Source organism: Carassius auratus, unplaced genomic scaffold (assembly GCF_003368295.1).
Source record: "Carassius auratus strain Wakin unplaced genomic scaffold, ASM336829v1 scaf_tig00217432, whole genome shotgun sequence".
NCBI classification, from domain to species: domain Eukaryota; kingdom Metazoa; phylum Chordata; class Actinopteri; order Cypriniformes; family Cyprinidae; genus Carassius; species Carassius auratus.
The window spans coordinates 170001-197500 of NW_020529067.1; the positions used below are offsets into that span (position 1 = coordinate 170001).

The 27500-nt window shown below is 38.0% G+C and overlaps 2 protein-coding genes and 1 long non-coding RNA gene across 7 annotated transcripts in view; 1 reads left to right on the top strand and 2 right to left on the bottom strand.

Moving 5' to 3' along the window:
- Nucleotides 1–4672: 4672 nt before the first annotated feature.
- Nucleotides 4673–17104, bottom strand: LOC113100962 (piggyBac transposable element-derived protein 4-like). 3 transcript variants are annotated; one of them, XM_026265448.1, is made up of 4 exons: nucleotides 16882–17104; nucleotides 13681–14952; nucleotides 13169–13348; nucleotides 4673–5274 (listed from the first exon to the last, which is right to left on the bottom strand). In XM_026265448.1, the coding sequence occupies exons 1-4, from the start codon at nucleotides 17016–17018 to the stop codon at nucleotides 5022–5024; spliced, it is 1842 nt and encodes a 613-aa protein (XP_026121233.1). In that variant the 5' UTR covers nucleotides 17019–17104; the 3' UTR covers nucleotides 4673–5021. The 3 variants fall into 3 exon arrangements, with proteins under 3 accessions (XP_026121233.1, XP_026121234.1, XP_026121232.1); XM_026265449.1 differs by having other exon boundaries at nucleotides 4673–5264; nucleotides 13159–13348; XM_026265447.1 differs by lacking the exons at nucleotides 13169–13348; nucleotides 13681–14952; nucleotides 16882–17104 and adding exons at nucleotides 5547–6827; nucleotides 8718–9001 and having other exon boundaries at nucleotides 4673–5454.
- Nucleotides 17105–22306: 5202 nt separating this feature from the next.
- The window catches only part of LOC113100979 (keratin, type II cytoskeletal 8-like), a 6121-nt gene continuing 927 nt past the window's right edge, over nucleotides 22307–27500 (top strand). Inside the window, exons 1-8 of one of the 3 annotated variants that reach the window (XM_026265472.1) lie at nucleotides 22307–23055; nucleotides 24351–24559; nucleotides 24784–24844; nucleotides 25322–25417; nucleotides 26429–26593; nucleotides 26831–26869; nucleotides 27042–27167; nucleotides 27248–27468. In XM_026265472.1, coding sequence (XP_026121257.1) covers nucleotides 22525–23055; nucleotides 24351–24559; nucleotides 24784–24844; nucleotides 25322–25417; nucleotides 26429–26593; nucleotides 26831–26869; nucleotides 27042–27167; nucleotides 27248–27468 — 1448 coding nt within the window. In that variant the 5' untranslated portion in view covers nucleotides 22307–22524. Of the gene's footprint in view, nucleotides 23056–24350; nucleotides 24560–24783; nucleotides 24845–25321; nucleotides 25418–26428; nucleotides 26594–26830; nucleotides 26870–27041; nucleotides 27168–27247; nucleotides 27473–27500 lie in introns of those variants that run through there. The other 2 variants (XM_026265473.1, XM_026265474.1) reach the window with 2 other exon arrangements.
- Nucleotides 24392–27500, bottom strand: part of LOC113100980 (uncharacterized) — a 5405-nt gene continuing 2296 nt past the window's right edge. Inside the window, exons 2-3 of the long non-coding RNA XR_003289870.1 lie at nucleotides 27257–27448; nucleotides 24392–24464 (exon numbers count right to left, since the gene is read on the bottom strand). This is a non-coding gene — a long non-coding RNA (uncharacterized LOC113100980). The remainder of the gene's footprint in view (nucleotides 24465–27256; nucleotides 27449–27500) is intronic.

Genomic DNA, 27500 nt, shown 5'->3' on the forward strand with positions numbered 1-27500 from the left:
ACAGTATTTGTTTAGAACTTAGAAAAAAGATGCTGCAGCCAATGAACAGCCAGCGGGGGCTGCAGGACGACTCAACCTCCGCAGACAGTTTTTAATGTTTATCAGACAATAAATACTCAAGATTTTGCTTTAGTATAACTCACAACGAGTTTCACATACCTTCTCCGGCCACGTTGAGTTGTTGACACTTAACAGTGGGAAAAGCGACACATGCGCAATGGTTGACAGTAACGGAGTAGCTTTACTTGTTACTGTACTTAAGTAAATTTTTCAAGTATCTGTACTTTACTGGAGTAGTTTTATTTTGAGTAACTTTTACTTTTACTTCACTACATTCCAAAGCATAAGATCGTACTTTTAACTTCACTACATTTCATAAAACATATCATTACTCCCTATAATATATCACGTGCTCCGACACGCAGAAGCGGTGTCTGATTCATCATGAACGAACTGAGTCTTTTCAAAATAAACCTTTAAATCGGATCGTGAATCGCACCAAACGATTCATTTACGAATTAGAATGATCCGATTGCAGCTGTTCTGGAGTCGACCACTCACTGATTCAAATGAACCGTTTAGTGTGAGTCTCCAGAAGTAAGAACCGGGAGATCTTGTGAGCGCGTGCGTCTGATGTTGCTAAAAGTAAGTTATTAATGTCGGAATTTAGGATTAACTATTGTAACTGAAAATGATATTTTTTATTATTTATTTTATATATTTTATTTTGATAATTTAGAATTATTACTGAAATACAACCTTTTTTGTTTCAAACAGTTCATTGAACAATAATAAATGAAGTACCTGAAGCTGACAATGAAGTAAATGTATAATAATTAGCAAAGATGATTAATTTAGCGCTGTAAACGCGCATGTGAGGGGCGGAGACGCGCCGCGGAGCGTCAGACGCGCTTGAGGACCAAACACAGCAGAGCGGTAGGAAACTTCACTCCTCTTATTATTTCTCTTTTACTATAGCGATTTATTTTTAGAAACGTGATCTGAGTCTTTCATAGAGTTGTAGAGTTAGAGTTATTAGAGAAATAGAATTATTTTTTACATTCTTTGGTCGAAGTTTTCAGATCGGCGATTCGGAGCCTGTTCGCGACTCGGTTGATTCAGATCGGGACTTCAGAGCCTGTTCGCGACTCGGTTGATTCAGATCGGGACTTCTGGACTTCGGAGCATGTTCGCGACTCCGTTGATTCAGATCGGCACTTCGGAGCATGTTCGCGACTCGGTTGATTCAGATCGGCACTTCGGAGCCTGTTCGCGACTCGGTTGATTCAGATCGGCACTTCGGAGCCTGTTCGCGACTCGGTTGATTCAGATCGGCACTTCGGAGCCTGTTCGCGACTCGGTTGATTCAGATCGGGACTTCGGAGCATGTTCGCGACTCGGTTGATTCAGATCGGCACTTCGGAGCCTGTTCGCGACTCGGTTGATTCAGATCAGGACTTCGGAGCATGTTCGCGACTCCGTTGATTCAGATCGGCACTTCGGAGCCTGTTCGCGACTCGGTTGATTAAGATTGGGTCTTCGGAGCATGTTCGCGACTCGGTTGGTTCAGATCGGCACTTCGGAGCCATGTTTGATATTTTTTTTTAAATTCAGATCTCGAAGCAGGAAGTGTTTGTCAAACAGTTAATTGGTGATAAATGAATATTTGGACTTGAGGCTTTTTTTTTTTTAGACGAGTAACGTTAGACAGACATGAATGTTTATTCAGAACGGTACTGAAAATAAGTAAATATTTTAGCTGATGCTAAATGTCTAGCAGGCTTGCTGGTGCTAACTTGACGTAATTTTTATAAATAATGTCCAAATATTTTTATTCAACCACCTATAATATCTATCTATCTATCTATCTATCTATCTATCTATCTATCTATCTATCTATCTATCTATCTATCTATCTATATCTATATATATCTATATATATATATAGGTGGTTATCTATATATAGGTGGTTATCTATATATATATATATATATATATATATATATATATATATATAGATAGATAGATAGATAGATAGATAGATAGATAGATAGATAGATAGATAGATAGATAGATTACATCTGGGAAAAGAAAGGATGTGATGTTCAGAACATGGTAACTACAGTAATTATCAAAGAGGGGAAGAGATGCACCCCGTTTGGCCAGGGGTGTTTTTACACCGCAGACAAGGTTTGAGAAGGAAAAAATAATTAAGAAAATATAATTATATTTTCCTTAAGATGTTCTTCCTAACTGCAGGCCTTATTATCTTGTCATATATAACTGTGGTGTTCTGTAAAACCACAAACTTTAAAATACTTTTTTCTTACTGGTGAAGATCAGATTATCATCTGTTTTCTCTCAGGTACATCACAGTGTAAGCTTCACAGTGAACATTACTCTCGTAAGCGTAGTCCATATCAACAACAAAAATATATCTTGACGCCATATAGTGGTTATTTTGGAAAAAGGTATTTTGAGCAGTAGGATTATAAAAAAAAAAAAGTGCTAATATAAAATTAAATTAGCCTATATAAAATTGCAAACATCTATCTTTCAGTACTTTTTTACTTAAGTACATACAAAATTGAGTACTTTTGTACTTTCACTTGAGTAAAATTAAAAAAAGAGTACTTTTACTTTTACTGGAGTAGTATTTTATTATTCGTATCTGTACTTTTACTCAAGTACTTGATTTGTGTACTTCGTCCACCACTGCACATGCGCTATTCACTTGGATAATTTAAGGGTGAATGGGTAATGTAGTTTCTGCTCTGGGTGGGATGAATTAGGAAGCTTGCATTGTGAAGGGCGCTCTGAAAATCGGCAGTGCAGGTAAAAGATTAAAACCTCTATTAAAACAGATGTCCAAATGAGCGTACCGGTACGCTACAAGCACGTTCTGGGCGCACGGAGAGGTGGTGGTACGCTCAAGAGCTATATTTGGAAGTGAAGGTACTGAGTACTGGTGCGTACCGGCCCACTTAAAGCACTGGCAATGACTATACTTTGGAATTTTTTTGCAGTCCACTTAGAATTCAACATGGAAATCATTTTTTATTGGCATTGATTGTTTTGAAATTCAAATGGTACTTACATGCCTGTGTTTTTATTTCTGTAATAAATATGGCTTTCAAGCCAACAGTTAATTTGGAGGATATTGATGGTTTATTGCAGGTATGTTGTTTACATGAGAAAATCTGTGTTACAAGTTAAACAAAAATTCCAATAAACAATCATATTTTGAATTTAAATAGTTTCTTTGTCTTGAGTTTACATTAATTATTTACATTTTACATTTACATATCCAAAAAGTTTCAGTCTTTTAATTGTGATTAATTTTAAAAAATTGTGCGATTAATTAGTTAATTTTTTTTAATCGATTGACAGCACTAATATATATATATATGTATATATATATATATATATATATATATATATATATATATATATTAATATATATATTAATATATAAGTAACAGTAGGCTTTGTACATTCTACTGAAAAATACTAGTATCGAATTTTGACGGGTTGCTGCGAATACTTTTACAGTTCTGTGTATGTGATATGACACTAATTTTACTTAATCAAATGGTAAAATGCACACAAAGTGACTCTCTGAGCAGTTCTGGAGATATTGTGTTTCCGTCCTCAATTTCGGGAGACGATAAAGTCCGTGAGAATCGCTTCAGTATTTGTAAGTTACTAAATGAAACTATTATAATAGTTTTTGGTGTTATTATAATATATAACACTTTTAATCAACAAACATTACATTTAAAGGGAAAAGACTATTTTAATTCAAGTCATTAACTAAAAACTAGGGGGAAAGTTCCCAGTATGGATCCACATTTAGGGGGTGGAGAAAGTTGGGTTTAGGGGTGGGGGGTTGATTTAGGTATATGTAAGGTGGGGGAAGTACTTTGCTACTCAAATCTAGACCAGAGCAATTGACTTTTGCGGCTTGATATTTAGATAACGTACATATCAAGATTAGATTTAAGTGAAATGACCAACATTTGACTGATTTATTAATTCAAAGTTTAACAAAATCTATGACATTACACGTTAAATTCTGTTTTTGTGACTGGATAAAAACCACACTTCGTAATTTCCCCGCTCACCATGCGTCCACTTGCCTGATGTGAATATAATATATATTAAAAATCACCTCAGGTGAAAGGGAGTGTAATGCAAATATGTGTGTACGGTCTGGACGAGGATATCGGCACGTTCTCGCAAGACCAGTCAGATCTCGCGAGGCACATCGGATCTTGCGAGATCTCTTCAAACACCTAATACCTAAATATATAATAAACATTATAACGTGATAAAAATTGGCGATTATTTAAGCATCGGTCTGATAAATGTTAGAAGCTGCCTGTATTCCTAGAAGTTCAATCATATCCAGATACAACTCAAATTTTACATTTGATTATCATTTAAGTGATTTTTTTCATAAAAACATAATTATGCAAGCTAATGATGTGGTGGAGCATTTGTACAGTAAATAGGTAAAGTACCACATATCCTCAAAAGCATAAAAGGCCTATGCATTGTATTATATATTATACAATTGCACTCACTCTCGCTCCATATAAATATAAAATTCCAGTAAACTATTTTAAACTGAGATTGAGAAGCACACACAAGAACAAGAAATATACAATTGTTAGAGGTAGAATTACGTTGTACATTTATTTCAATTTATATCTCATACATGTACAACACAGTTGCAAAGCCTTCCAAACCTTTGCTAAACTGAGGGGAAACATAGTGGGAACAGACGTCGAAACAACACCGGGCTCACACTACAAGATTTTTGGTTGGATCTTGCAGTTCTGGACAGATTTCCACAGTCTGCGACAAACCCCCAGTTCATCACCAAATCTGTGACCAATTTACGACCAATTCACACTAGTATGAAAATGTCATGCTCCAGTTCTGAGTATTGTCTTGTGCTTGATGTTGCACTCATCTAGGAGTTTCACACTAGACACAAAATCCCACTACTTTAGTCATTAATCGTTCTCATTCTCGCTACTGCTATCTGGGTTATGCCATTTTGTGAAACAGTCACGCTTAGGAACGAAGCAAAAAGGTATTTCACAAGTCACGCACATGACTGGAGTTTTGTTCTGGCAAACTTTGCATCTTCGTCTTCCACTGGTGCTGTCCCCACTGATGTATTTGGGCAAATGGGAGTATGGGGTAAGAGTCGCACGTACTGGTGGAGGGGGAGATGCAAGCTCATTTACAAGCGCCTCCCTGAAGGCTTTCTGGGACAGAGGCTTCTCGTTCTTCATCTTGGCCATCTGCTGGTGCAGAATGAAGGCATTGACTACAGCGATGTCCACAAAATGGAAAAAGAAGGTCCGATACCACCTTTGTGTCTTATGCAGAACCGAGTAATACCCTATAAGTGCGTCAGACAGATCCACTCCTCCCATGTGCCTGCAATAAGGAAAATTCATTAATTCATCATAAGATGTGTAATTTAAAAGGTACAAGAACAATCTTCACACCACTGAAAGAAATCTACTGACTTGTTGTAGTCCAGTACTGCGGCTGGAACGGGGAATTCCTGAGGAGCCCAAACTCCATCGGCTCCTTTCACATTTCTCTTTATGGTGTCCCCATTAAAGGCTTTATGAAAGGTGGAGCACATCAGCACGTCCCTCTTGTCCTTCCACTCAACAAACAGCAGATCTTCTTCCCTAAACCAGCGAATATTGCCACGAGGAGCCTGTGTCTTTGAGTGGCCAATGCGGTTAGAGCGAACCGTGCCACAAGCCCAGATCTTTTTACGGAGCAGGTCTCTGAAAAGTTTGGGACTGGTGTAAAAGTTGTCAACAAACAGCTTGTAGCCGCTTCCCAACAACCTTTCATTAGCCAGAAGCATGACAGAATCATAGCTAATACCCTTGCTCTCCACCACATTGGCCTTTCCTTCATAAATGAAGAAGTCCCATGTGTAGCCACAGAGGGAATCCGCCAGTACAAACAGTTTGTACCCCCATCTTGTCGGTTTGTTTCTCATGTATTGTTTAAGTCCATTTCTAGCCTTTGAGGCCACCATTCGTTCATCAATGGCAATGTTCTGAAAGGGATGGAAAGAGGCTCTGCAGGCGTCCCTGATGTCCTGGTACAGCGGTTTGATCTTACACAGACGGTCGTATTCAGGTGTTCCCCTCTTCTTGTCATTCTCTGCATCCACTTTGGGATCACTAATATGGAGAGCCCGACTGATTGTAAGAAATTTTTTCCCAGTCATGATTCGTGCAGGATAAGGCAGACTGTATAAATCTGATGTTTTCCAGTAGTCTGTCAGCGAGAAGCATTTCAGCACTCCCATATAAATAACCAGTGCTATGAATGACTTCAGATCTTTGATTGTAATATCCTCCCATGGCATCTTCTTTCCATCTTGACGCATGGCTCCATTCGCATTTGTATTTTCTAAAATGGTCTTTAGCACTGATTTTGAAAAGAACAACTCAAAATACTGCAGAGGACTGCATGTTGCAGTGGAGATTAACTGTGGGCCGGGTGTGTTTTTAGGTCTGAATATTGGCTGTGTCGGCTCGATGTCAGGCTCATCTACACTTCTCCACTTCTTTTCAGAGATGTTATTGGAGAAAGGTAGGGATCGTCTCGTGCTGCTTTTCCTAGCTTTCCCTGTGCTACTTTGCACAGAGGCAGGGGATCCAGACCTGCAAGACTTTGCTGGAGACGGTGATACAGAAGACAGACCAGATCTCTTCTTTTTTCGTGGAGTGACCTCAGGATACCAGTCATCATCATCATCATCATTATCATCTGAAAACCTTTTGCATGAGGCAAGAAGAAAAAAAAATATATAATTGCATACGCGCTGGACTTGCTACAACAAATGAGTTACGCTACATTTCTGAATTTATATTCCTTATAATGTGTCTTTCAATAAGGTGTGCATTACAGCTGTATTGAAAAGCGAAATTGATTAATGAGCATGTGTAATTATAATAACACAAAATGTAGTGATTAAATTAACCACACTTGGTCCTTAAATAAATTTTTGGATGTATGACACACCCAGGTCTTGCACCAAGGATTGGAACGAGAATATATAACATCCATGCATGTTTTTGGGATATCACGATTCGCACAAACTTGCTACACATGTTGGAAATAATGAACACCTTTCTAAACATGTTTGGCGTTGTAAGTAATATGGTGAGCGATCTTCAGAAAACATGCTCTGCATTTATCTCATCCAAGTGCACAAGTCTGTTCATTCACTCCCTCCACCTACGCCAGTGCTGAGACTCAAACCCATGACCTTCAGGTTACAAGCCCAAATCACTAACCGTTAGGCCAAACTGCAAATAAACCTTTTAAAGTTTAATATTTTGAAATTTAACAAACTAAATTTGTTAAATTCTAGCATTTAATAATGTCTAAATAAATATTCAATGGAAAAACCAAAAAAAAAAAATAAGTCAGGACAGTGAATTTGATTGTTATAGTAATTTTCACAGTGTATACAACACTCATAATGGAAGAATGCAAACACTATTCTCTTGCTGTTACAGACAGTTGAATTGGTTTCTTATGTATAATGGCAAGTTAATCTACACTGCTAATAACTCTATGCCAGAGACATGCACATTTTGAGGAGCCTTTTCATTTTTTTTTCTCAAAAAAAAAAAAAAAACGTTAAATATATTAACATAATTTTGACTTACCAATTTATTTTAAATCTCTCCCATCCAAATGCATCATGACATTTCACTTTCAACAGATGTTTGCAGAAGAATCAGTTCACGTAGAGACAATTGTCATTACACAATGTGAATGTCTTCTATGCTAGTTTCAAGTATATATTTAGAATAAATTACTGCACAAAGGAGAGAGTCATATTTTCACTAATAATTTATTTTAGTTTTTGGTGTTATTATAATATATAACACTTCCAAATCAACAAACATTACATTTAAAGGGAAATGACTTTTAATTCAAGTCATTAACTAAAAACTAGGGGAAAGTTTCCAGTATGGATCCACATTTAGGGGGTGGAGAAAGTTGGGTTTAGGGGTGGGGGGTTGGTTTAGGTATATGTAAGGTGGGGGGAAGTTCTTTGCTACTCAAATCTAGACCAGAGCAATCCCAACTGCCCCAGTAAAAATCTCGAACCGGGTGATAAAATGCTTGGGTTTTTGGGGGGTAAAATTTGCATCCCAGGGGGTAAATATCACGTTATTGGGGTCACTTCAACCCGAAAACCGAAGACTTGGCAACATTGGTGGTGATATGCTTGGGATATTTAGTTTATCCTATTCATCTGAAATGCCCTTTGTCAAAATCTGTAAAAACTAGCGAAGATATGGAGCTTAGAAAAGCATATAAATATTTCCGAACCAGACGTGCGCAAACACGCACGCACACACACATACACATGCTATATTCATTTGTATATAATAATTTAAAAAAAATCCCCAGAAAAAAAGACTTTTTCTCGAGGAGGAAAAAAGGACAGGTAGCAAGCCCCCTTTGAGGTGTATGTTTGTACACGTGTTCATTCATTCATTGCGTGATTTGAATTGATTAGAATCCAAGCGAGACAAATTAACAGTTAAATCTATGTCTCATTCGATCAATCATTCATTTACGTGTGATTTTTGGCATGCACACTTTTCGTATAGGTATAGGGTATATTCAAATATTAGTTAACTTACTCATCCAGAAGGGTTTCGAGATAATCGCTGGACATCTCCTCCACCGCAGAGTCCACGCTAGAAGCTACACTTTCACTGTCCGATGACTCATCCCATTCTTTCTTCTCGTGTTGCTCTTCATCTCTATTCACGCATTTCTCCGAGCCGTCCATAACGATATTATCCTTCCCTTTTTTGCGCGTATCCATCGTTAAAAGCAGCGCTAAACAGGGTCGCTCCAACAAACAGGAAAAAATGACCAAAGGGAGTTTTTTTCTCCCCTCCCATATCATTGACCAGCTCCGCCCTGGAAAAACAGCAAGTATCCCGTACAGAGATTTGTGGCCCTGATTGGATATTTTGAAATCAAGCACTTCACGCCCCCATGACAACAACATTTAAAATAATTTGGGTGTTAGTATCAATATGTTAGTCTTAAAGTAATTTATAAGGCAGTGTGCTCCAAAACCGTGCATAAATTCTTATTTAGAATATATAAAGCGTTGAAAGCTTGTACTTCGTCACTTCCGCCAAAAACGGCTCAAAGATTTTTTGACGTCACATCGTACTTCATCGTCTCATCTACTGACCAGTCAAATGGTCTCAAGAATCCGAAGCGCCCGCCCCCTGCACTATAGACGGTTTGAACGGCAACATACACAAAAGTCACTGCGCATGCGCGCTTTTGTGGCCCTAACTTGGGATGGGCGATACCACAAATTTGTTTGCAATACGATACAGATACTTTTAATGTCCAGTATCATCGGTATCGAATGATACTTCTAGACTGAACTTTTAGATTATGAAATTTAATTATTATAGTACAATGGGTAATAATACCTACTTAACTTTTTATCTGAAATGCATTTTAACATTCAATACGCCTTAATTGCTACTTATTAGGTTATATTGTTTACACATGGTTAAAATATGTTTACTGTAGAGGTAGGTAATCAAGGAAATGAACAAATAATATAGTTAAACTATGTTTACTCTACCATGGTTCATCGTCATAATGGATTGTCAGTAATTGGCTGTTGCATGCATAAAATGCAAACTTTTTATTCAGAGAGTGTATGATTTATATTAACAATACAGAATATAACATGAGCAATATGAACTTTTAACATTCAAATTGAAATAAATGTACTGCACATACTAGGGTACAATTTCAATAGTTTATTGTGAAATAACTCAAATGTATAGCCTATGTTTTTCCTGCATTGTTCTGGGCTACCTTTTCCAAAAAAACAAATGCTTTCTTATTATGCTGTGTTCACACCAAACGCGAATAGAGCGTCAAATTCGCGTCCACCGCGTCTAGTTTGCCGCTTGAAAATTTTGAATGCATTCACACGTCTAGAGCGAAATAGACGCATATAGAAAGCAAAAGTTTGAAGCGAAATTGAAGCGCGTCGGGTGAAATCCGCTTCTTGTGGGAGGGGCAAGTGCTAGCGGTTGTCTGTTTGCAAGATGGCTGATATTGATCGAGCACTCTGGTCTTTTCCACTTTTTCCTGCACACGTCCTCTTAATAAACGCATTATCTTTTTAGCGAAAAGTAGCTGTAGGCTATATTAGGGGGAAAATAGTTGTAAAAAAACAGCGGGAAGGCCGCGGGTCGATAAATGTGTACGTAACTCAAAAGTTAAATGTGTATTACAACACACTCTTCCAAGCGAGGTCCTTTTTATTCCTGAAATATGAACTTGTGTGTGATACTTGTGTCATAAAGCTCCAGTTGACTGCTCGCTGACAACATCAGTTGTTCCTCCATTTTGAGTGACTCCTGAACAGGCTCCTGATTGGTTAACGCGGCGCGAATTAAAATTTTTCAACTCGGGTGGCAGACGCGAATTCGCGTCCAACACATAAATGCACAAAAGCACAATTCGAGCGTAACGCCCTCTCTGTAATTGATTGATTTGATTTTTATTTAATTGATTCTGCCTTGTGTCCAGATGAGCAGGATAATCCTTTCCACACAATTATTTGCTAATATATGTTATTAGTCCAATTTAAGGCATATTGTAGGCATTATTTTTCGTTTAATAAATAAAAACAATGGTAAATAAAAAAAAACGTAGTATCAATATTTTTTATTTGAGTATCGATACTTTCGATACTCGCATCAGTATCGATATATTGATCCTTCAGGATTGATTCGTCCATCCCTAGCCCTAACTTAACTCCGGTAGACTTCCAAATAGAATCAATAACAACAGCTAAGAAGTCCCTCTAGAGTAGATTATTTTTGATAACAAGCAAAATATGTTTGCTGCTGCGTACATTAGATTTACTGAAAAATGTACATTTATTCTCTGCCAGCAGGAGGTGCTTTAAAGAAACAGAGGTTTCTTCAATAACTGCTGTACACAAAGCAGTGCTGAGCTCACAAACACTGCTTTATCAGGCATATAACATGCAGGATGAAATGAAAATTACATTGAAAATTTACTAGACTAATTAAAGAGAGTCTTCCTTTATGAATACTGTGATATGAAATACCCGTGCATCAATTTAATTTTTAATCGTGCAGTACGTGCTCATGTTTATTCAGCAAAGCCTTTTGGAAATTCGGTCAGTTTTGATATTGTGAGCGTCACAAATTGTTAAATTTATAGGAAACAAATCTCACAGCAAAACCACCTGAGCCCAACTTCAGTCTACTAGTCAACTTAACTTTAATTGCTTTTGTAAACGGCGCTATAGCTAAACCGATAAACAAACACAGACAGGAAGTTAACTTAAGGACAGGCATGTGCACCTGATGAAACAGTCTATTGGCAATTTTTTTTTAAAGGGTAGGGGTTTACTATACATGCCCCACCCTTTTTTCCATTTTCAGTTGAAGTTATGTCACCACATATGAATAATGCAACATTCCAGACAAACGGTAACCCATGTTTTCCAAACTTTTACCCGTGAAAGTGCACTGGAATGGCAGTCAAACCCATGACTTCCCACCTGTGAACTCATGTCACATAGCCCGCGAAACAACAATGGCAACCCCTACGGATAATATTGCTTACGGATGCAGTGTTTATACAAGTGGTACACATTGAAAAAATTATTTTAGGACAACATAATGTTGCAATAAAATAAATAAGCTACAATTCCTTCTGGCCAGGAAGTTTGGCATAACTTGCCTGGAACGCTATAAATTCGTGGTTTGAAGTCTTGACTTACGGACTCAAAAACCTGCCTGGAATGCAGCATAATGTTGCATGTTTCAAGGTACTTAAAGGGACCTTTTAGTTTTATACCCCGAAGACATTTTTGCAACACAGGAGAGGACGTTTTTGAATGAACATGTCTACTGATGAAATAGGGGAAAGTGTGCGCTATGGAAAAAATATATGTTATGTATATGTTTGTGTGCATGCATATCCAAAAAGAGACTCTCTAAAAGAGCACTTTAAAACAAATGTGTTTAATGGCATGCAACAATTTACAAACAGCTCATACATCTCTTAAACTAGACAAAGACATTTCTAGACCTTTAGAATATATACAGTGATATATTGTGTTTTGAATGTCTATTCAGTTGCAAGACTAATATAAAGCACTTTTCTATCATCAGGTCACATAGCGCAGTATCTGACAGGGTTTGGTATAATTACAAACCGTTCTACGCAGAAGACTTTCAGCAAAGCTAGCTAACGGTGCTTATGACAGGAGAGCTACAGTGGTCAAAAGGTTTTAGTCACATGACTAGCCACATATATTCTAATTTTGCAGCACCACAATGGACAAAGAAACTATAACTGTGTTAATAAGTCTGGATCGGTTCTGCAGTTTTAAAACACATGGTGTAAAAGTCTTGAATATACAGTTCCAGTGTGGTTCAAGTGCAAAATAATATAAAGGGGAGTTTTTTTTTCTTCGTATATCTACTTACAATGTGAATTCTTTAAAAACCTACCAGTCTTTTCCAATATTTTCCCAGTTTATCAGTTTTTATAAGCCTCAAATGCCTTTAGACTGACAGACGCCTGTACTGACATGGGATTATGAGGCATAACTTTAGTTTAAAAGAGTACAAAGATATTTTTATCAGTCAAAACTTCTAGAGAAAAATACTGTAGACACTAGAAAAAAAACACTTTCTAGAGGTCATGCGTCAACCACCTGCACCAAACAGTGTATACTTTGAAAGGCTATTCGTTCAACAGTACGCAAACTCTAGTAAATGATGTAGAACTTGGGCATTACTCTTCATCCACCTCATCATCTAATTCATGCCATTTAATGTAACAGTTACGCTTTGGAACAAAGCATAAATACACCTTGCAAGTTACACATACGACTGGAGTCTTGTTTGAGCACATTTTGCATTTCCGTCTTCCATAAGTGCTGTCCCCACTTAGGTAATCCGGCAGGTGGGATTCTGAAGTAGGAGTTGGGCGTACTCTTTCAGAGTCTTTTGCAGGCCCCGTTTCCGCAAGCCCTACAACAAGCGCCTCCCTGAAGGCTTTCTGGGACAGAGGCTTCTCGTTCTTCATCTTGGCCATCTGCTGGTGCAGAATGAAGGCATTGACTACAGCGATGTCCACAAAGTGGAAAAAGAAGGATCGATACCACCTTTTTGTTTTATGCAGAACCGTGTAATACCCTATAAGTGCGTCAGACAGATCCACTCCTCCCATGTGCCTGGAATAAGGAAAATTGTGATTTATTATAAGGTTTGTCATTTAATAACACAAGCAGTGTTGGGGAAAGTTACTTTTAAAAGAAATTGCATTACAGTATTGCATTACTTCATTAAAAATGTAACTAATTGCATTACTTAGTTACTTTTTATGAACAGTAATGCATTACTTTAATTTTGCATTACTTTTTGCCACCCCAGCTGCGCTTGTTTATTTAAATATATATCAATATCAGATATTTTCTTAAAAATTTAAAAGCAGGCCTGTCCTTATGGGGCCCTGCGCTTGACACCACTGCAACAAACTTCACACCACTGAAAGAAATCTACTGACTTGTTGTAGTCCAGTACTGCGGCTGGAACGGGGAATTCCTGAGGACCCCAAACTCCATCGGCTCCTTTCACATTTCTCTTTATGGTGTCCCCATTAAAGGCTTTATGAAAGGTGGAGCACATCAGCACGTCCCTCTTGTCCTTCCACTCAACAAACAGCAGATCTTCTTCCCTAAACCAGCGAATATTGCCACGAGGAGCCTGTGTCTTTGAGTGGCCAATGCGGTTAGAGCGAACCGTGCCACAAGCCCAGATCTTTTTACGGAGCAGGTCTCTGAAAAGTTTGGGACTGGTGTAAAAGTTGTCAACAAACAGCTTGTAGCCGCTTCCCAACAACCTTTCATTTGCCAGAATCATGACAGAATCATAGCTAATACCCTTGCTCTCCACCACATTGGCCTTTCCTTCATAAATGAAGAAGTCCCATGTGTAGCCACAGAGGGAATCCGCCAGTACAAACAGTTTGTACCCCCATCTTGTCGGTTTGTTTTTCATGTATTGTTTAAGTCCATTTCTAGCCTTTGAGGCCACCATTCGTTCATCAATGGCAATGTTCTGAAAGGGATGGAAAGAGGCTCTGCAGGCGTCCCTGATGTCCTGGTACAGCGGTTTGATCTTACACAGACGGTCGTATTCAGGTGTTCCCCTCTTCTTGTCATTCTCTGCATCCACTTTGGGATCACTAATATGGAGCGCGCCAGAGATTTTATAAAATTTCCTCCCAGACATGATTCGTGCAGGATAAGGCAGACTGTATAAGTCTGATGTTTTCCAGTAGTCTGACAGTGAGAAGCATTTCAGCATTCCCATGTAAATAACCAGTGCTATGAATGACTTCAGATCTTTGATTGTAATATCCTCCCATGGCATCTTCTTTCCATCTTGACGCATGGCTCCATACACATTTGTATTTTCTAAAATGGTCTTTAGCACTGATTTTGAAAAGAACAACTCAAAATACTGCAGAGGACTGCATGTTGCAGTGGAGATTAACTGTGGGCCGGGTGTGTTTTTAGGTCTGAATATTGGCTGTGTCGGCTCGATGTCAGGCTCATCTACACTTCTCCACTTCTTTTCAGAGATGTTATTGGAGAAAGGTAGGGATCGCCTCGTGCTGCTTTTCCTAGCTTTCCCTTTGCTGCTTTGCACAGAGGCAGGGGATCCAGACCTGCAAGACTTTGCTGGAGACGGTGATACAGCAGACAGACCAGATCTCTTCTTTTTTCGTGGAGTGACCTCAGGATACCAGTCATCATCAGAGGCTTCCGAAAGCCTGTCGTATTAAGCAAGAAAATGAAACAGTCAATATACAGGCACAGATGCGACACATTCAAAAATAGAATGAAGCTTCATAGTATGAACAGCAAATAGTGTTAAAACATCCAACAATTATTAAAGTTTACCTCAGTTTAGTTCAGTCACTAAACTTACTAAGTAGTATCATTGTTAGAATGTTTACCAATTATGAAACAAATTTATTAAAACTATAAAGCAGCTCCACAGAAGCCAGTACTATTATCATTCACCTCAAGTCAGTAAACATTGTTTCGATTAATACTTATAAAGTAATGGTTAGTTAATTCTTAACATTACTTGAGTATAGAACAGAAATAAGAAAGAAGGGATTTTAACAATTGTGTGACATTATGGACATGTTTGTCTTTTGCAGTGTTTTTTTTTTTTTATATGTAATTTTACCAGTGTTAATGCCATACATTTTGGCACAATTGTGTATTTCTACTGGAATTTCAATATTTCACCCACATTTCCTTTAATAAATCTATTTTACACTAGGTACAAAAAATGAGTTCCTCTCAGGACCTCAAGGACAAAAATGTCTTCATTGAAACCCATAAAAACATCAATTTTTAATCCCAGGGCCATTTAACTATTAAATGATGCAATATTTGTTAATAGGCTTTAATTTAGTTGGCAAGGCTTCAAAATAAAAATTTGTACTATTTCTAACTTTTTTGAAGTTTGGCATATAAAGCAAATACTAGCTTTATTACGGTTTTCAGCTATTAAAGAGTCAATTGGATAAATATGTATGTTGATATGGATGTCAGAGTGTGGTTTGTATGCATGTCCTTATTTTAGGTAATGCTGGAATCTAATGGGAAAAGTTTGGTACTGCACCTCAACACTTTAGTGTTAGATCGTGTTTTTCCTGAGGTGTGAAACAAACATGATCTTTTAAAATTTGCATATAGGAGGGTAAGGAGCACAGAAGAAGCCCAATTGTATATGTGCAAAAACACTATTGTCATGTTGATCAATCAAAGAGATATGCCAGTGCTATGTTTATAGATTGCTTATCTGCATAACACCACATATTCTAATGGAAAGATTGTTTAAGCTGGGTGTGAATGGCAGAGATGGGTTGAGTCTTTTGTAACCAGTAGATTACAATGTGTTAGGGTAAACTACTTTTTCTTCATCTATTGTTACCAACATACTATCTCCCCAGTGTTATTTTCCCTTCATACAAATGAATGTAGAGGTTTCTCATCTGCTTTTAATGTCAAATATGCAGACGATACAGCAATTGCTGGTTTTATCATTGAAAATTAAGTTGAGTATCGTAGAGGTGTAAATATAGTTTCCTTCAGCTAAACATCAGGAAAATTAAATTAATTACGGTTTTTTTTTTTTACTTCAGAACAAGAAGATACACTCATCAACAAATAACTGTTAATAATGAGGGCGTTGAAGTTGTAAATGAGTATAAATTAGTGGTCGACCAATATATTGCCAAGGCCGATGTATCAGCATTAGCCGATAAGTTTTACTTTATTTTGACAGCGCTGATAATAAAATATTTAGGCTTTCTTTAAAATGAGACCAAGTCTGTACTCCCAAGCTTTACATTTTTATGGCAGTTTTTTTGGACATGGACATTTTTTTCCCTCTATGAATCTATGAGAAACTTTTTTTAATGAAACACAAGGGTTAATAAAACAATTCAAGATGCAACATAAAATTACTTTAAAACGAATATATATATATATATATATATATATATATATATATATATATATATATATAGGTAAAACTAGAATAATTTAAACTTGTATGGCGACCATTAAATAGTTAAATGCCCTCAAGACACTATTCCGCTCCAAACGAATTATCATGCATATACTTCAATACGTGTGGTATAAAATATATAAAAGAGGCTTTAAAAAGGTGTGTAACTTACCGATCCCAGAGGGGATCCAGATCATCGAGGAGCATGTCTTCTGTGGAGTCATCACTATCATCCGACGATTCCTCCAAAACGATCGCCTCGTCCTGTTCATCACTGATATTGCTCACACGCTCCTCAGTGTTGTCCATTTTCTTTGTATTAGCGCTGGACGCAAAATGCAAGTCGGCAGCTAGCTGCAGCAAATAAATCCCGCACAGACGACTTGCCGAGACTCTTGCTGAGAGTAACGCTCTCTCATTGGCTCCTTTTCTACTGCGTCCTAATGTTATTGGCCAAAGCGCCAGGCAGCGGGAACCTGGAGGAAACCTGTATTCACGTGCAAACATCCACCATTTGGCCCGACTAGGCACAGTATGGACCTCCTATAGAAATGGCACCCCTATGAAGATCTCCAGCTCTAGTGATAGTGATGAAGCAATTTAAACAGCTGCTTTTAAAAGAGTTATTTACTATATCTGGCAGAACTGAAAACTGACCGATATGGCTCGATATAAGAACGACTTAAGGAAATGGCCTATAAAACATAAAAATGAAATTTCAACATTAATTTGGCATGCAGAATAGGTCCTGTCTTTGTATTAATTAAAATGCATTAAAATAATGCATAATAATGATCTAATGGAATGAGAGTGAGAGGAGTAAAATTAACAGAGTGATGGGGTGCTGCGCCAGATGACCTGGCCTCCACAGTCACCGGACCTGAACCCTATCGAGATGGTTTAGGGGTGAACTGGACCGCAGACAGAAGGCAAAAGGATGAACAAGTGCTAAGCATCTCTCTGGGAACTCCTTCAAGACTGTTGGAAGACCATTTCAGGTGGCTACATTTTGAAGCTCATCAAGAGAATGCCAAGAGTGTGCAAAGCAGTAATCAAAGCAAAAGGTGGCTACTTTGAAGAACCTACAATATAACATATTTTCAGTTGTTTCACACTTTTTTGTTATGTATATAATTCCATATATAATACCACATGTGTTAATTCATAGTTTTGATGCCTTCAGTGTGAATCTATAATTTTCATAGTCATGAAAATAAAGAAAACTCTTTGAATGAGAAGGTGTGTAATCTTACTGCACAAATAATAATACCACATCTAAATGAAAATACACCATTACAAATGTAACTTCTATATTCAAAATCTTCAAAGTTTGTAAGCATTAACTGTAACATTACCAACCTTTTTAAAAGTAAAAACACAACATTTCTTAACTTTAGCTACTGCACCAAGAGAAAACATTACTGTCTACAGCACTCCTGTAGTCTACCACTGAAAAAATAGAGCGCCCTCTCGTGGCTGTAGACGGTAATATTTTCTCTTGGTTGGTTCTAAATAAATGCGATTTACAATCCAGTGCGATTTATATGGTTTTTTTCTCATCATGACGTATTTTTGGACTGATGTGACTTATACTAAAGTGCGACTTATGAGGTGTGAGGTGAGGTCATTCTCCAGATCACACAGATGATGGCCAGTCCGCCCCTGTTCGTGGATGTTTCGACATGGAAAGCAGTTCAGAATGGAAATATTGATATTTTATCTGTTAACAACATACTTTTCGTACCTTAAAGTCAGTAAATGTTATGAAATTAGAGAACTAAGCCAATAGTAGCGCTGGCGCTCATGTGATTTGGATGGGAACTTCAGATTGTGAATCATTTGAGTATGTTCGGGAGTTCAGAGCCTGATTCATTTGAGTCAGTTTGGGAGTTCAAAGTTGGTTTGCAAATCATTTAAGTCATTTGGGAGTTCGGAGCGGGTTGGCGAATCATTTGAGTCAGTTTTTGGGAGTTCCATACGGGATCCTGAATCATTTCAGTTAGTTGGGGAGTTCTGAGCGGGATCGCGAATAATTTGAATCAGTTCGGGAGTTCGTAGCGGGATCGCGAATCATTTGAGTTAGTTGGGGATCGCGAATCATTTGAATCAGTTCGCGAGTTCGGGGCGGGATCGCGAATCATTTGATTCAGTTCGGGAGTTCAAAGCGGGTTCTCGAATCATTTGAGTCAATTTGGGGATCGCGAATCATTTGAATCAGTTCGCGAGTTCGAGGCGGGATTGCGAATCATTTGATTCAGTTTGGGAGTTCAAAGCGGGTTGGCGAATCATTTGAGTCAATTTGGGGATCGCGAATCATTTGAATCAGTTCGCGAGTTCGGGGCGGGATCGCGAATGATTTGAGTCAGTTCGGGAGTTAAAAGCGGGTTGGCGAATCATTTGAGTCAATTTGGGGATCGCGAATCATTTGAATCAGTTCGCGAGTTCGGGGCGGGATCGCGAATCATTTGAATCAGCTCGCGAGTTCGGGGCGGGATCGCGAATCATTTGATTCAGTTCGGGAGTTCAAAGCGGGTTCTCGAATCATTTGAGTCAGTTTGCGGTTCGTGAATAATAGCTGTATATGGATAGGCATTTTTAACTAATAGTAGCTAGTTCTAATTACGTTTTCCACGCGTGTTTAGGTGTGATATGTGAACTTGTATTTTTTGTTTTAATGATGTACCTTTTAACAGTATCAAGTATATTCAAAAAAGTAACAAATCGTGCCTAAAAAGTGCACACATCTAGGCTAATGTAAAGTTACATGATGAAGTCATACTAGTGCACGTGTGCATTTTGAGTGCATCATTTCACTGCATTATTCAGTGTATTCAAATGAATTTATGAATGCATGTGAATGATCACAAAATCAAGATATGGGGGTAAGAAAATGTATATATTTATAGTGTGTAATTTATTCATAAATGAACCAGAGTAATGTAAATAAAAGAGAAGCACTCATGTACATTGTAATTTTTTTTTAATGCAGCTTATTTCTTTTTTCACAAAACATTCTTTTATGTATTTATTTTTTTGTCCGTAAAATTTTTTTTTTTTTTACACATTTAAACAAACTGTTCTGTACACAACTGAAAGTACTTTTTACAACCATTTACAGCATTGTTTAGGTTTAACATCAGAAAAACACCATCAGTTTGAGCACAGCATTGCCTCCATGTGTTCTGGGGTCTTCAGGAGCATCTCACGCACTTCGGAGGGCCCTTCGTGCACTTCGGAGACCTGAGGCGTTTCTCAATGTCAAGGATACTTCCTTGGTAGGACTGATCCTTCCAAGTCACTTCCTTCAGGGGCTAGGTGAGACTCCCCTTTAGCATACTGAGAACACGTAAATGGAACAGGCTAGCAGGTGCACGTAATTGCGTCATTACGTCAGTGAAAAGGTCCGTTTGAATAACGTTGTAAATGGTATCATTAAATTACTTTGTACAACTTAACTAGTTATTTATAAAAGAAATGCCGATGACGCAACCAATTGTTAAATGACAGGTCCGGTTCAGTTAACCATTTGTATTTGTATAATTTACAATATCAATACGGTAGTAATTTGTACTGGCATTTAAAATGTCAAACTTTACTTATATTTACTACAGTTATAACAAATATTTGGTAACGTAAATAAAAACCGTTAACGGTCCGACTACGTTAACGTTCGACATTTTTGAATTCTTGAACTAACGTTAGATAGCAAAGCTGCGCGCATAGGATTGTGGGTGATTTGAGAGCGCGAAGGATACACATATGCATCCTTTCCTGTGTATGGGATATTATTCGAACGAAGGACTCAGTCCTTGGTTGAAATTCAGAGGATCCTCAATATTGGAACAATTCTTCGACGGATGTCAATGACGTAGCATCCTCGAAATACTGGCTTCCGAGGATCCTTCCTTGACGTGGTCTTTGAAGTCCGTGGCCTTCGAAGTGTGCACACTCAACTTTGGGACACAGCTGACAGTGGCAAAAGCGACGCATGCGGTTTTCACTTGTAAAACTCAAGGGTATATGGGTAATGTAGTCTCTGCTCTTGGTGGGACGAATTAGGAAGCGTGCCTTGTGAAGGGTGCTCTGAAAAGCGGCAGCACAGGCAAAGGATTAAAACCTCTATTAAAACAGATGTCCAAATGAGCGTACCGGTACACTAAAAGCACGGAGAGGTGGTGGTACACTCAAGTGCTATATTTGGAAGTGGCGGTACTGTGTGGTGCGATATAAGAATAGGAACAGAAGTGCAAAATATTGGAACAGCGTTAAACGTGCGTTTCAAATGTTAGAGTACATCAGAATAAAAAAAAAACTTGTTTTTTTGAACCATTTAGAATTATAATACAACCAGAACATCAACTTTTTTTCTATATTATTTCCAGTTAATCAGTATTAAAGGGAGGCAAGTCCTTAATGGCATTAGTCATTGTCAGCTAGTTAAATCTATTTCTCTCTCTGTGTGTGTATGTCTTAAAAAATGGGTTAATAATTATTAATATTATTTCTTGAGATTTTAGAGTTTGTTATTCTTTCATCTTACATCTGAAAAGTCTTATCATGAGGTGGTGCTCTTATCACGTTTTCTTTTTTACTTGTTTTTTAGGGTTGGGCGATATGCCGATATATATCGGATGGACTCCTCACTCTCAATCGTTTCATATTGTTCTCTATTGTTTATTTCGTGGTGCCGCAAAATACATTGTTTACGACAACACTTAAGCCGCGCATCTAATACTCGAGTCGTGAGCATTTTTGCCTGCTTTTTTGGCTCTGAACGATTGCATAAACAGTTATATGCGTGCAAATCCTCGGCTTTGCAAAGTATCCTCATAAGCACAGTCATATAGGTCTTAAGACAATGTAAACAATTGCGAGAGAAAAAGCTTATGTAACTGTATATTGAATCTGGACTTTGGTGATATATGATTTGGTCATATCACCAACCCCTATTGTCTTTAATCAGATGAATGTTAATATGACCTTGCATAACATTTATAACTGTATATAACTACAATAGGACTTCAACATCTATCAAAACAATGTGGCTACCAAACCATCTATCACAATATAAAAATAAATAAATAATTTAAAAAAATTAAGCAAGCAAAACCCCTACCTGCATTACTTTCCAGTAGGTGGCGCTCTCAACATTTCTTAAACTGCATGACTGCTTGAGGGAACAATATCATGGTTTTGTCTGCTTTTACTGTTTTTGCTATCCTGGCATATCAAACCAGTAATTTAAAGCAATGCCTCATTTAATATTACCAAATGTCTTTCTGTAAAAATAAACATTTTACATGGAGTTTCTTGGTAAAATAAAATATAAAATGTAATAGCATCTGATAAAGGGCATTTTGCCAGCTAAATGTTAACATTTAAATCCATATATAAAAACATGGTTTTGCTAATAAGTTTCAAATATGTGTGTCAAAACAGTAAGGTAGATCTCTCAACACATCTTTAGTTTAACTAGATATCAGCTGAAGGGAAGAATATCAAGGTTTCGCTTGCATAGAAATATACTGTTGTGTATGAAATGCCTGTAATACTAAACGGGTAATACAAAGTAAAAAAAAAAAGTTTTTTACTCTAATTAAGCAAAGCAGCACATTGCATTTTACAATTGTCATCTTGTGGAAACTGATACAAAGTTCCTGCTTGATAATGTGGCTCTTAAATACAAAGCACTTGAATGCACACCTCAAACGAATGATATTGTTACAGTTTTTTTTGTAAAAAGATTACTACCGGGCATGCAGTATGGGAATGTTGTTGACACGGGCCATATTAAACATTTAGATGAAATAGGAGCATGGTGAAAGAGAGACTGAGAGCGTGTGTTCACTGCCGATCTGGGAGCTCAGATAAAGCGGACAGTGTGTATGTGTGTCCAATCTCAAACAGGTTTTCCCACAAAAGGAACTCTCCACCCCATCCTGGTTGGACTTTAAAAGCCCAGCCTCCCCACAGAGAGACCATTTCGCTCAGTTCTGCCAACCTTTTCTCATCTGGAACATCTTCCATTGCAGCTCCCCACGGTTTCTCTTGTCCAGCTATGAGTCTGAGAAGCAAGCGCATCAGTTCCAGCAGCTCTGTGAGGAGCAGCGGAAAGATGGGAGGCTATGGTTACAGCAGTTTAAGTGGGATCTCCCTGGGAGCATCTGCCCCGAGCTTCAGCACCAGCTCGGCCTATATGGGACCCCCCATCTCCAGCATCTCCGTCAACAAGAGCCTGCTGGCGCCCCTCAACTTGGAGATTGACCCCAACATCCAAATGGTGCGCACTCATGAGAAAGAGCAGATCAAGTCGCTGAACAACCGCTTCGCCAGCTTCATCGATAAGGTACAGTTTGGTCTCTTGTTCCCAAGGAACATTTTCTAGAGTTTCAGCCAAAAAGGTAGTGGTCTTTGAATGTTAAGACCAACGGAGTGTTGATGGCGATGATAAAGTTTTAATACGATCAACATCCCAAACCTCTAAGGGAAAGGTGATTTGGTAGAGTCACATGAAAACGATAGTTGTGTAGCGTGACCCATTTCTCTCAAGTCTGTAACCTGATAAAAAGCAGGTCAGATCTGACCAAGCCAACTGAAGACAGCACTATGCCAGCGAGTATGAAGGAAGCTTTTGTGTGCCGGAGGACAATGAAACCGAATCCCAGGAGCCCGCTGGACTGTAATCCACACTTCAATCGCACTGAAGTACAACCAAGTCACTGTTGTAGTTCGGGGCAGGGCTGGGTCTTCCAACACGGGTCTCGGGTCGGCTTTTAAAGTGCTTGAAATTAAGGATTTACGAAGAACCCATCTAGGTCAGTCACTACTCTCCTGAGTGTTACGGTTCAGCTAATGGAGAGTCATATTGCTCTGTTAATGAGTACATCCTGGCAGGGTGGGCATCGCTTAAAGCGGCCAGGCTTTCAGGATGTACAGTGAACTGAAGAGGTCTCGAAAAAGAGCTCTTAAAATGCTAAAATTCCACATAAGTGGACTCTTTCTTCTTTGTCCTTGCAGAAGCTTGACAAGAAAACTTGAAAGTAAAAATTTGTAGCAAAGCATCAGTTGAAAACTTTAATTAATCTACCCTCATGTTTCTCAAGGAAGATTTACATTTACTACAACTTTCCACTATGTTGGGTACAAAGAAATGGGTTCTTTGAGCAGAAAACCTAGGAGTTATTGATGGCATCTGAGGATTCACCTGTAGTTTCAGTTAGCGCTGCAATAATGTTTCTTATAACACTGAATACTGAAATGGATCAGCCATACTGGACTCATTAGTTCTAGAAAATAAACTATATTTATGTTAAAATTTTTGATACAGTAAAATATTTATACTTATATATATATATATATATATATATATATATAAATATACAATTATATACAAAATAATTAAAATAATTAAATATATTTTTAATATTAAATCAAATATTGAGTATATATTTTATAATAAACTAATATTTATCACAACGTATTAGAACTAAAAACACTCCTTTCAATACAAAGGCCCAAATTTGATGTATATCCTTTCTTTTTATGTCTATTTATATTCCATATGAAAGATGAACTTAATTTTTTATTTTTTTTTACATGAATGAATGAAGAATCAAATGATTTACTGTTATACCTCTGCAGGTACGTTTCCTGGAGCAGCAGAATAAGATGCTGGAGACCAAGTGGGAGCTTCTGGAGAGCCAGACCCCAGGCCGCTCCAACGTCGAGCCCATGTTTGATGCTTACATGGCCAACCTGCGCAGACAGATGGACGTGGTCAACAACGACAGGAGCAAGCTGGATGGAGAGCTGAGGAACATGCAGGGCCTGGTGGAGGACTTCAAACACAAGTAATGTATTTAGATCTACGCTAAGCCTGTGACGAGAGTCTCTCCTGATTGTGAAGCCCCAGCTGCGAATGATTTTCTTCTTAACTTGAACCGACGCAGCTCATTAAATGAATTTGGTTTTAAAAACAACATACGACTGTATTTGCAATAAATGTGTTTAGAACTTAATCTGTGACCACATTCACAGACTGACAGATATCCACTTTGTATTTCCTGTGACTCAGATATGAAGATGAGATCAACAAAAGGAACAATCTGGAGAACGACTTTGTGATTCTGAAAAAGGTGCGATGCCTAGAAGTCAGATGTCAAAAATAGTATTTTTACACATTATGAAGCACAACAGGTATGACCTCACTGACTGTAATACGGGGTTAGGGCAGGTAACGAGTTAAACAGCTGGACGTCTGGGACCAGGGAAAGTTAAGACTTTCACAACACGTTGAATAAAAGCAGCCCAGGAGAGGAAACAGTGAGATGTTTGGGAGGGGTGAAGAGTTAAGCTGCTAAAGTTGAGCCTGAAGGGATCAGATCACCATTGACAAAAGCCTGGGTTGGGACACAGCATTATTTATACACTAGAGGAGATCTGTTTTCATACTGAGAGTAGCAAGAAGTCAAAGTTGCATATTAAAGATCTACAAGATATGGCTCTTGATATATTGATACAAGTCTTTTCAGGTGCATGTGAGAAGGACGACACACAAGTCATTAAAAGTTGCAATTGAGAAGAGGAAAAACTGAGTACTGTGTGTCACTCAGGATGTAGACTCGGCTTATCTGGTGAAAGCTGATTTGGAGGACAAAGTTGGTGCCCTGACTGACGAGATCAACTTCCTGAGAACCATCTACGATGAGGTGACACACACACACACACACACACACCTTTCAAACATTTGAAACAATATAAACATATATTTTAGTTCCCTTCACTCCATAACAAACCCTTCAATTTGAATAGTATTCAGAATAGAACATGAAAAATGTAAGTTTAAAACAAACATAAATTATGGTGGCATTCATTATAAACAATATTTACAATAAACGCCAATACAAACAAATGTATTTAAAGCCAAGTGAATAAATGTAGGCTTACATGCCTTTATGCATGTTTTGTGTGCTTGACTTTAATTGCATAATAGAAGTTGCAACATGATTTATAGTCCACAAGTTATACAATACTAATGTTTTGTCTTTAAATCTTTAACAAAACACATGGCCATGTAACTGCCCTTACGATAAAGTAGTATACTTCAAGTTTATTTTACTAGGTAGACTTAAGTAAAGTTCAAGTATATTTTTAAGTATACTTTATGTCACAAGTATACAAATATCAGTGTTCTATTAATATACTTGTAAGTGTACTGTTTCAATACTCGTTGGGACTAAAATGGCCCACTTTTTAGTATACTTTAAGTATAAGAGTATCAAACTCAGTATCAAATCTGCTTGTAAACAAAAAAACATTTTTTTCTAGCTTCATGCATTCTTCTGTGCAGAAGATATGTACTAGCGCCCTCTACCCTATAATAATGAAAGCACAGATTCTAGGAGTATAATTTTAAAAAGTATAAGTATACTTAAATGTCATTTTAAGTATATTCCCGAGGAGTATATAAAGCCCATTTCTGGTGAAGTACATAAAAAGTAAACTAAAAGCATATTTTCCAATTTTTGTTTAAAAAAAGTATACTAATAGCACACTTGAATAAACGTATTTTTCATAAGGGTGGTTGGACCAAAAGAAAATATCTAGTCCAATAGGTGTGTAAGAAATAAAATTTTTCGTACACACCTTCCTAACTAGTTTCCACACAGCTGAAAAAAAAAACCTCCCACAAACAAACTTACCTTGTCTCTCTGGATCAGGAATTGCGTGAGCTGCAGGCAAGCATTAAAGACACATCCGTCATCGTGCAGATGGACAACTCACGAAACCTAAACATGGATCATATTGTGGCTGAGGTCAAGGCTCAATATGAGGAGATCGCAGTCAAGAGCCGTGAAGAGGCTGAATCCTGGTACAAGTCCAAGGTAAACACAAAATGCAAACTTTGTCCCTTGATGAATTGGTTGAATAGAGATTTTTCTCTTAAAGTCATCAGACAATACCCTTTTCAACTTGTGCTTCTGATTGAAAATGGAAACTCAAGTGTCATGAAATGGAGAGCGGGATTGCCTCCATTGGGAATTGGTTGGATAAAAAAAGCTGTTTCAAAGAAAGAGAAAGTCATTACATTTTGATGAAAGATTTTTTCCCTTTGGAATAAGGAATCGTTAACAATGAGACCAGGAAGGTGGATTAAGAAAGTAAGCTTTTCATGTTGACTTAAGGTGTTTTTCTTCATAAAGATTCATAAACATCTAGGAATTCATTTAGTTTAGACGAAACATCTTTCATTATGGCACACACGTCAAATGACTACAGTAAATTGTATCTGACGTACTGAGCTTTTTTATTTTTCCATCTCGTTTTGGTCAGTTTGATCAGATGTCCTCTCAGGCCAGTCAGTACAACGATGAACTGCGAAACACTAAAGGAGAGATCGCAGATATCAATCGCATGATCAGCCGTCTGCAGAGCGAGATCGAGGTTATTAAATCACAGGTGAGAAATGTGCTAAATTAACCATCGCTTTAGCCTCAATCTATTGGTGGTCGCTTATCTCAAGGCTACTATTGTTTTAGCGAGCTAACCTGGAGAACCAGATGGCGGAGGCTGAGGATCGTGGCGAGATGACTGTGAAGGAGGCCAAATGTCGTATTAAGGACTTGGAGGAGGCACTTCAGAGAGCCAAGCAGGACATGGCTCGGCAACTCCGTGAGTACCAGGAGCTTATGAACGTCAAGTTGGCGCTGGACATCGAGATCGCCACCTACAGGAAGCTGCTGGAGGGCGAGGAGGACAGGTAACACATTAAGTCCTGTTATAGCATGTTGT

Coding starts and splice junctions, on each gene's coding strand:
- LOC113100962 (XM_026265447.1), bottom strand. CDS start 8,989: ATGATATGGGAGGGGAGAAAAAAACTCCCTTTGGTCATTTTTTCCTGT. Junction 6,828..8,717: donor CTCGAAACCCTTCTGGATGA/GTAAGTTAACTA, acceptor CTCATGCAAAAG/GTTTTCAGATGATAATGATG. Junction 5,455..5,546: donor GCAGTACTGGACTACAACAA/GTCAGTAGATTT, acceptor TCCTTATTGCAG/GCACATGGGAGGAGTGGATC.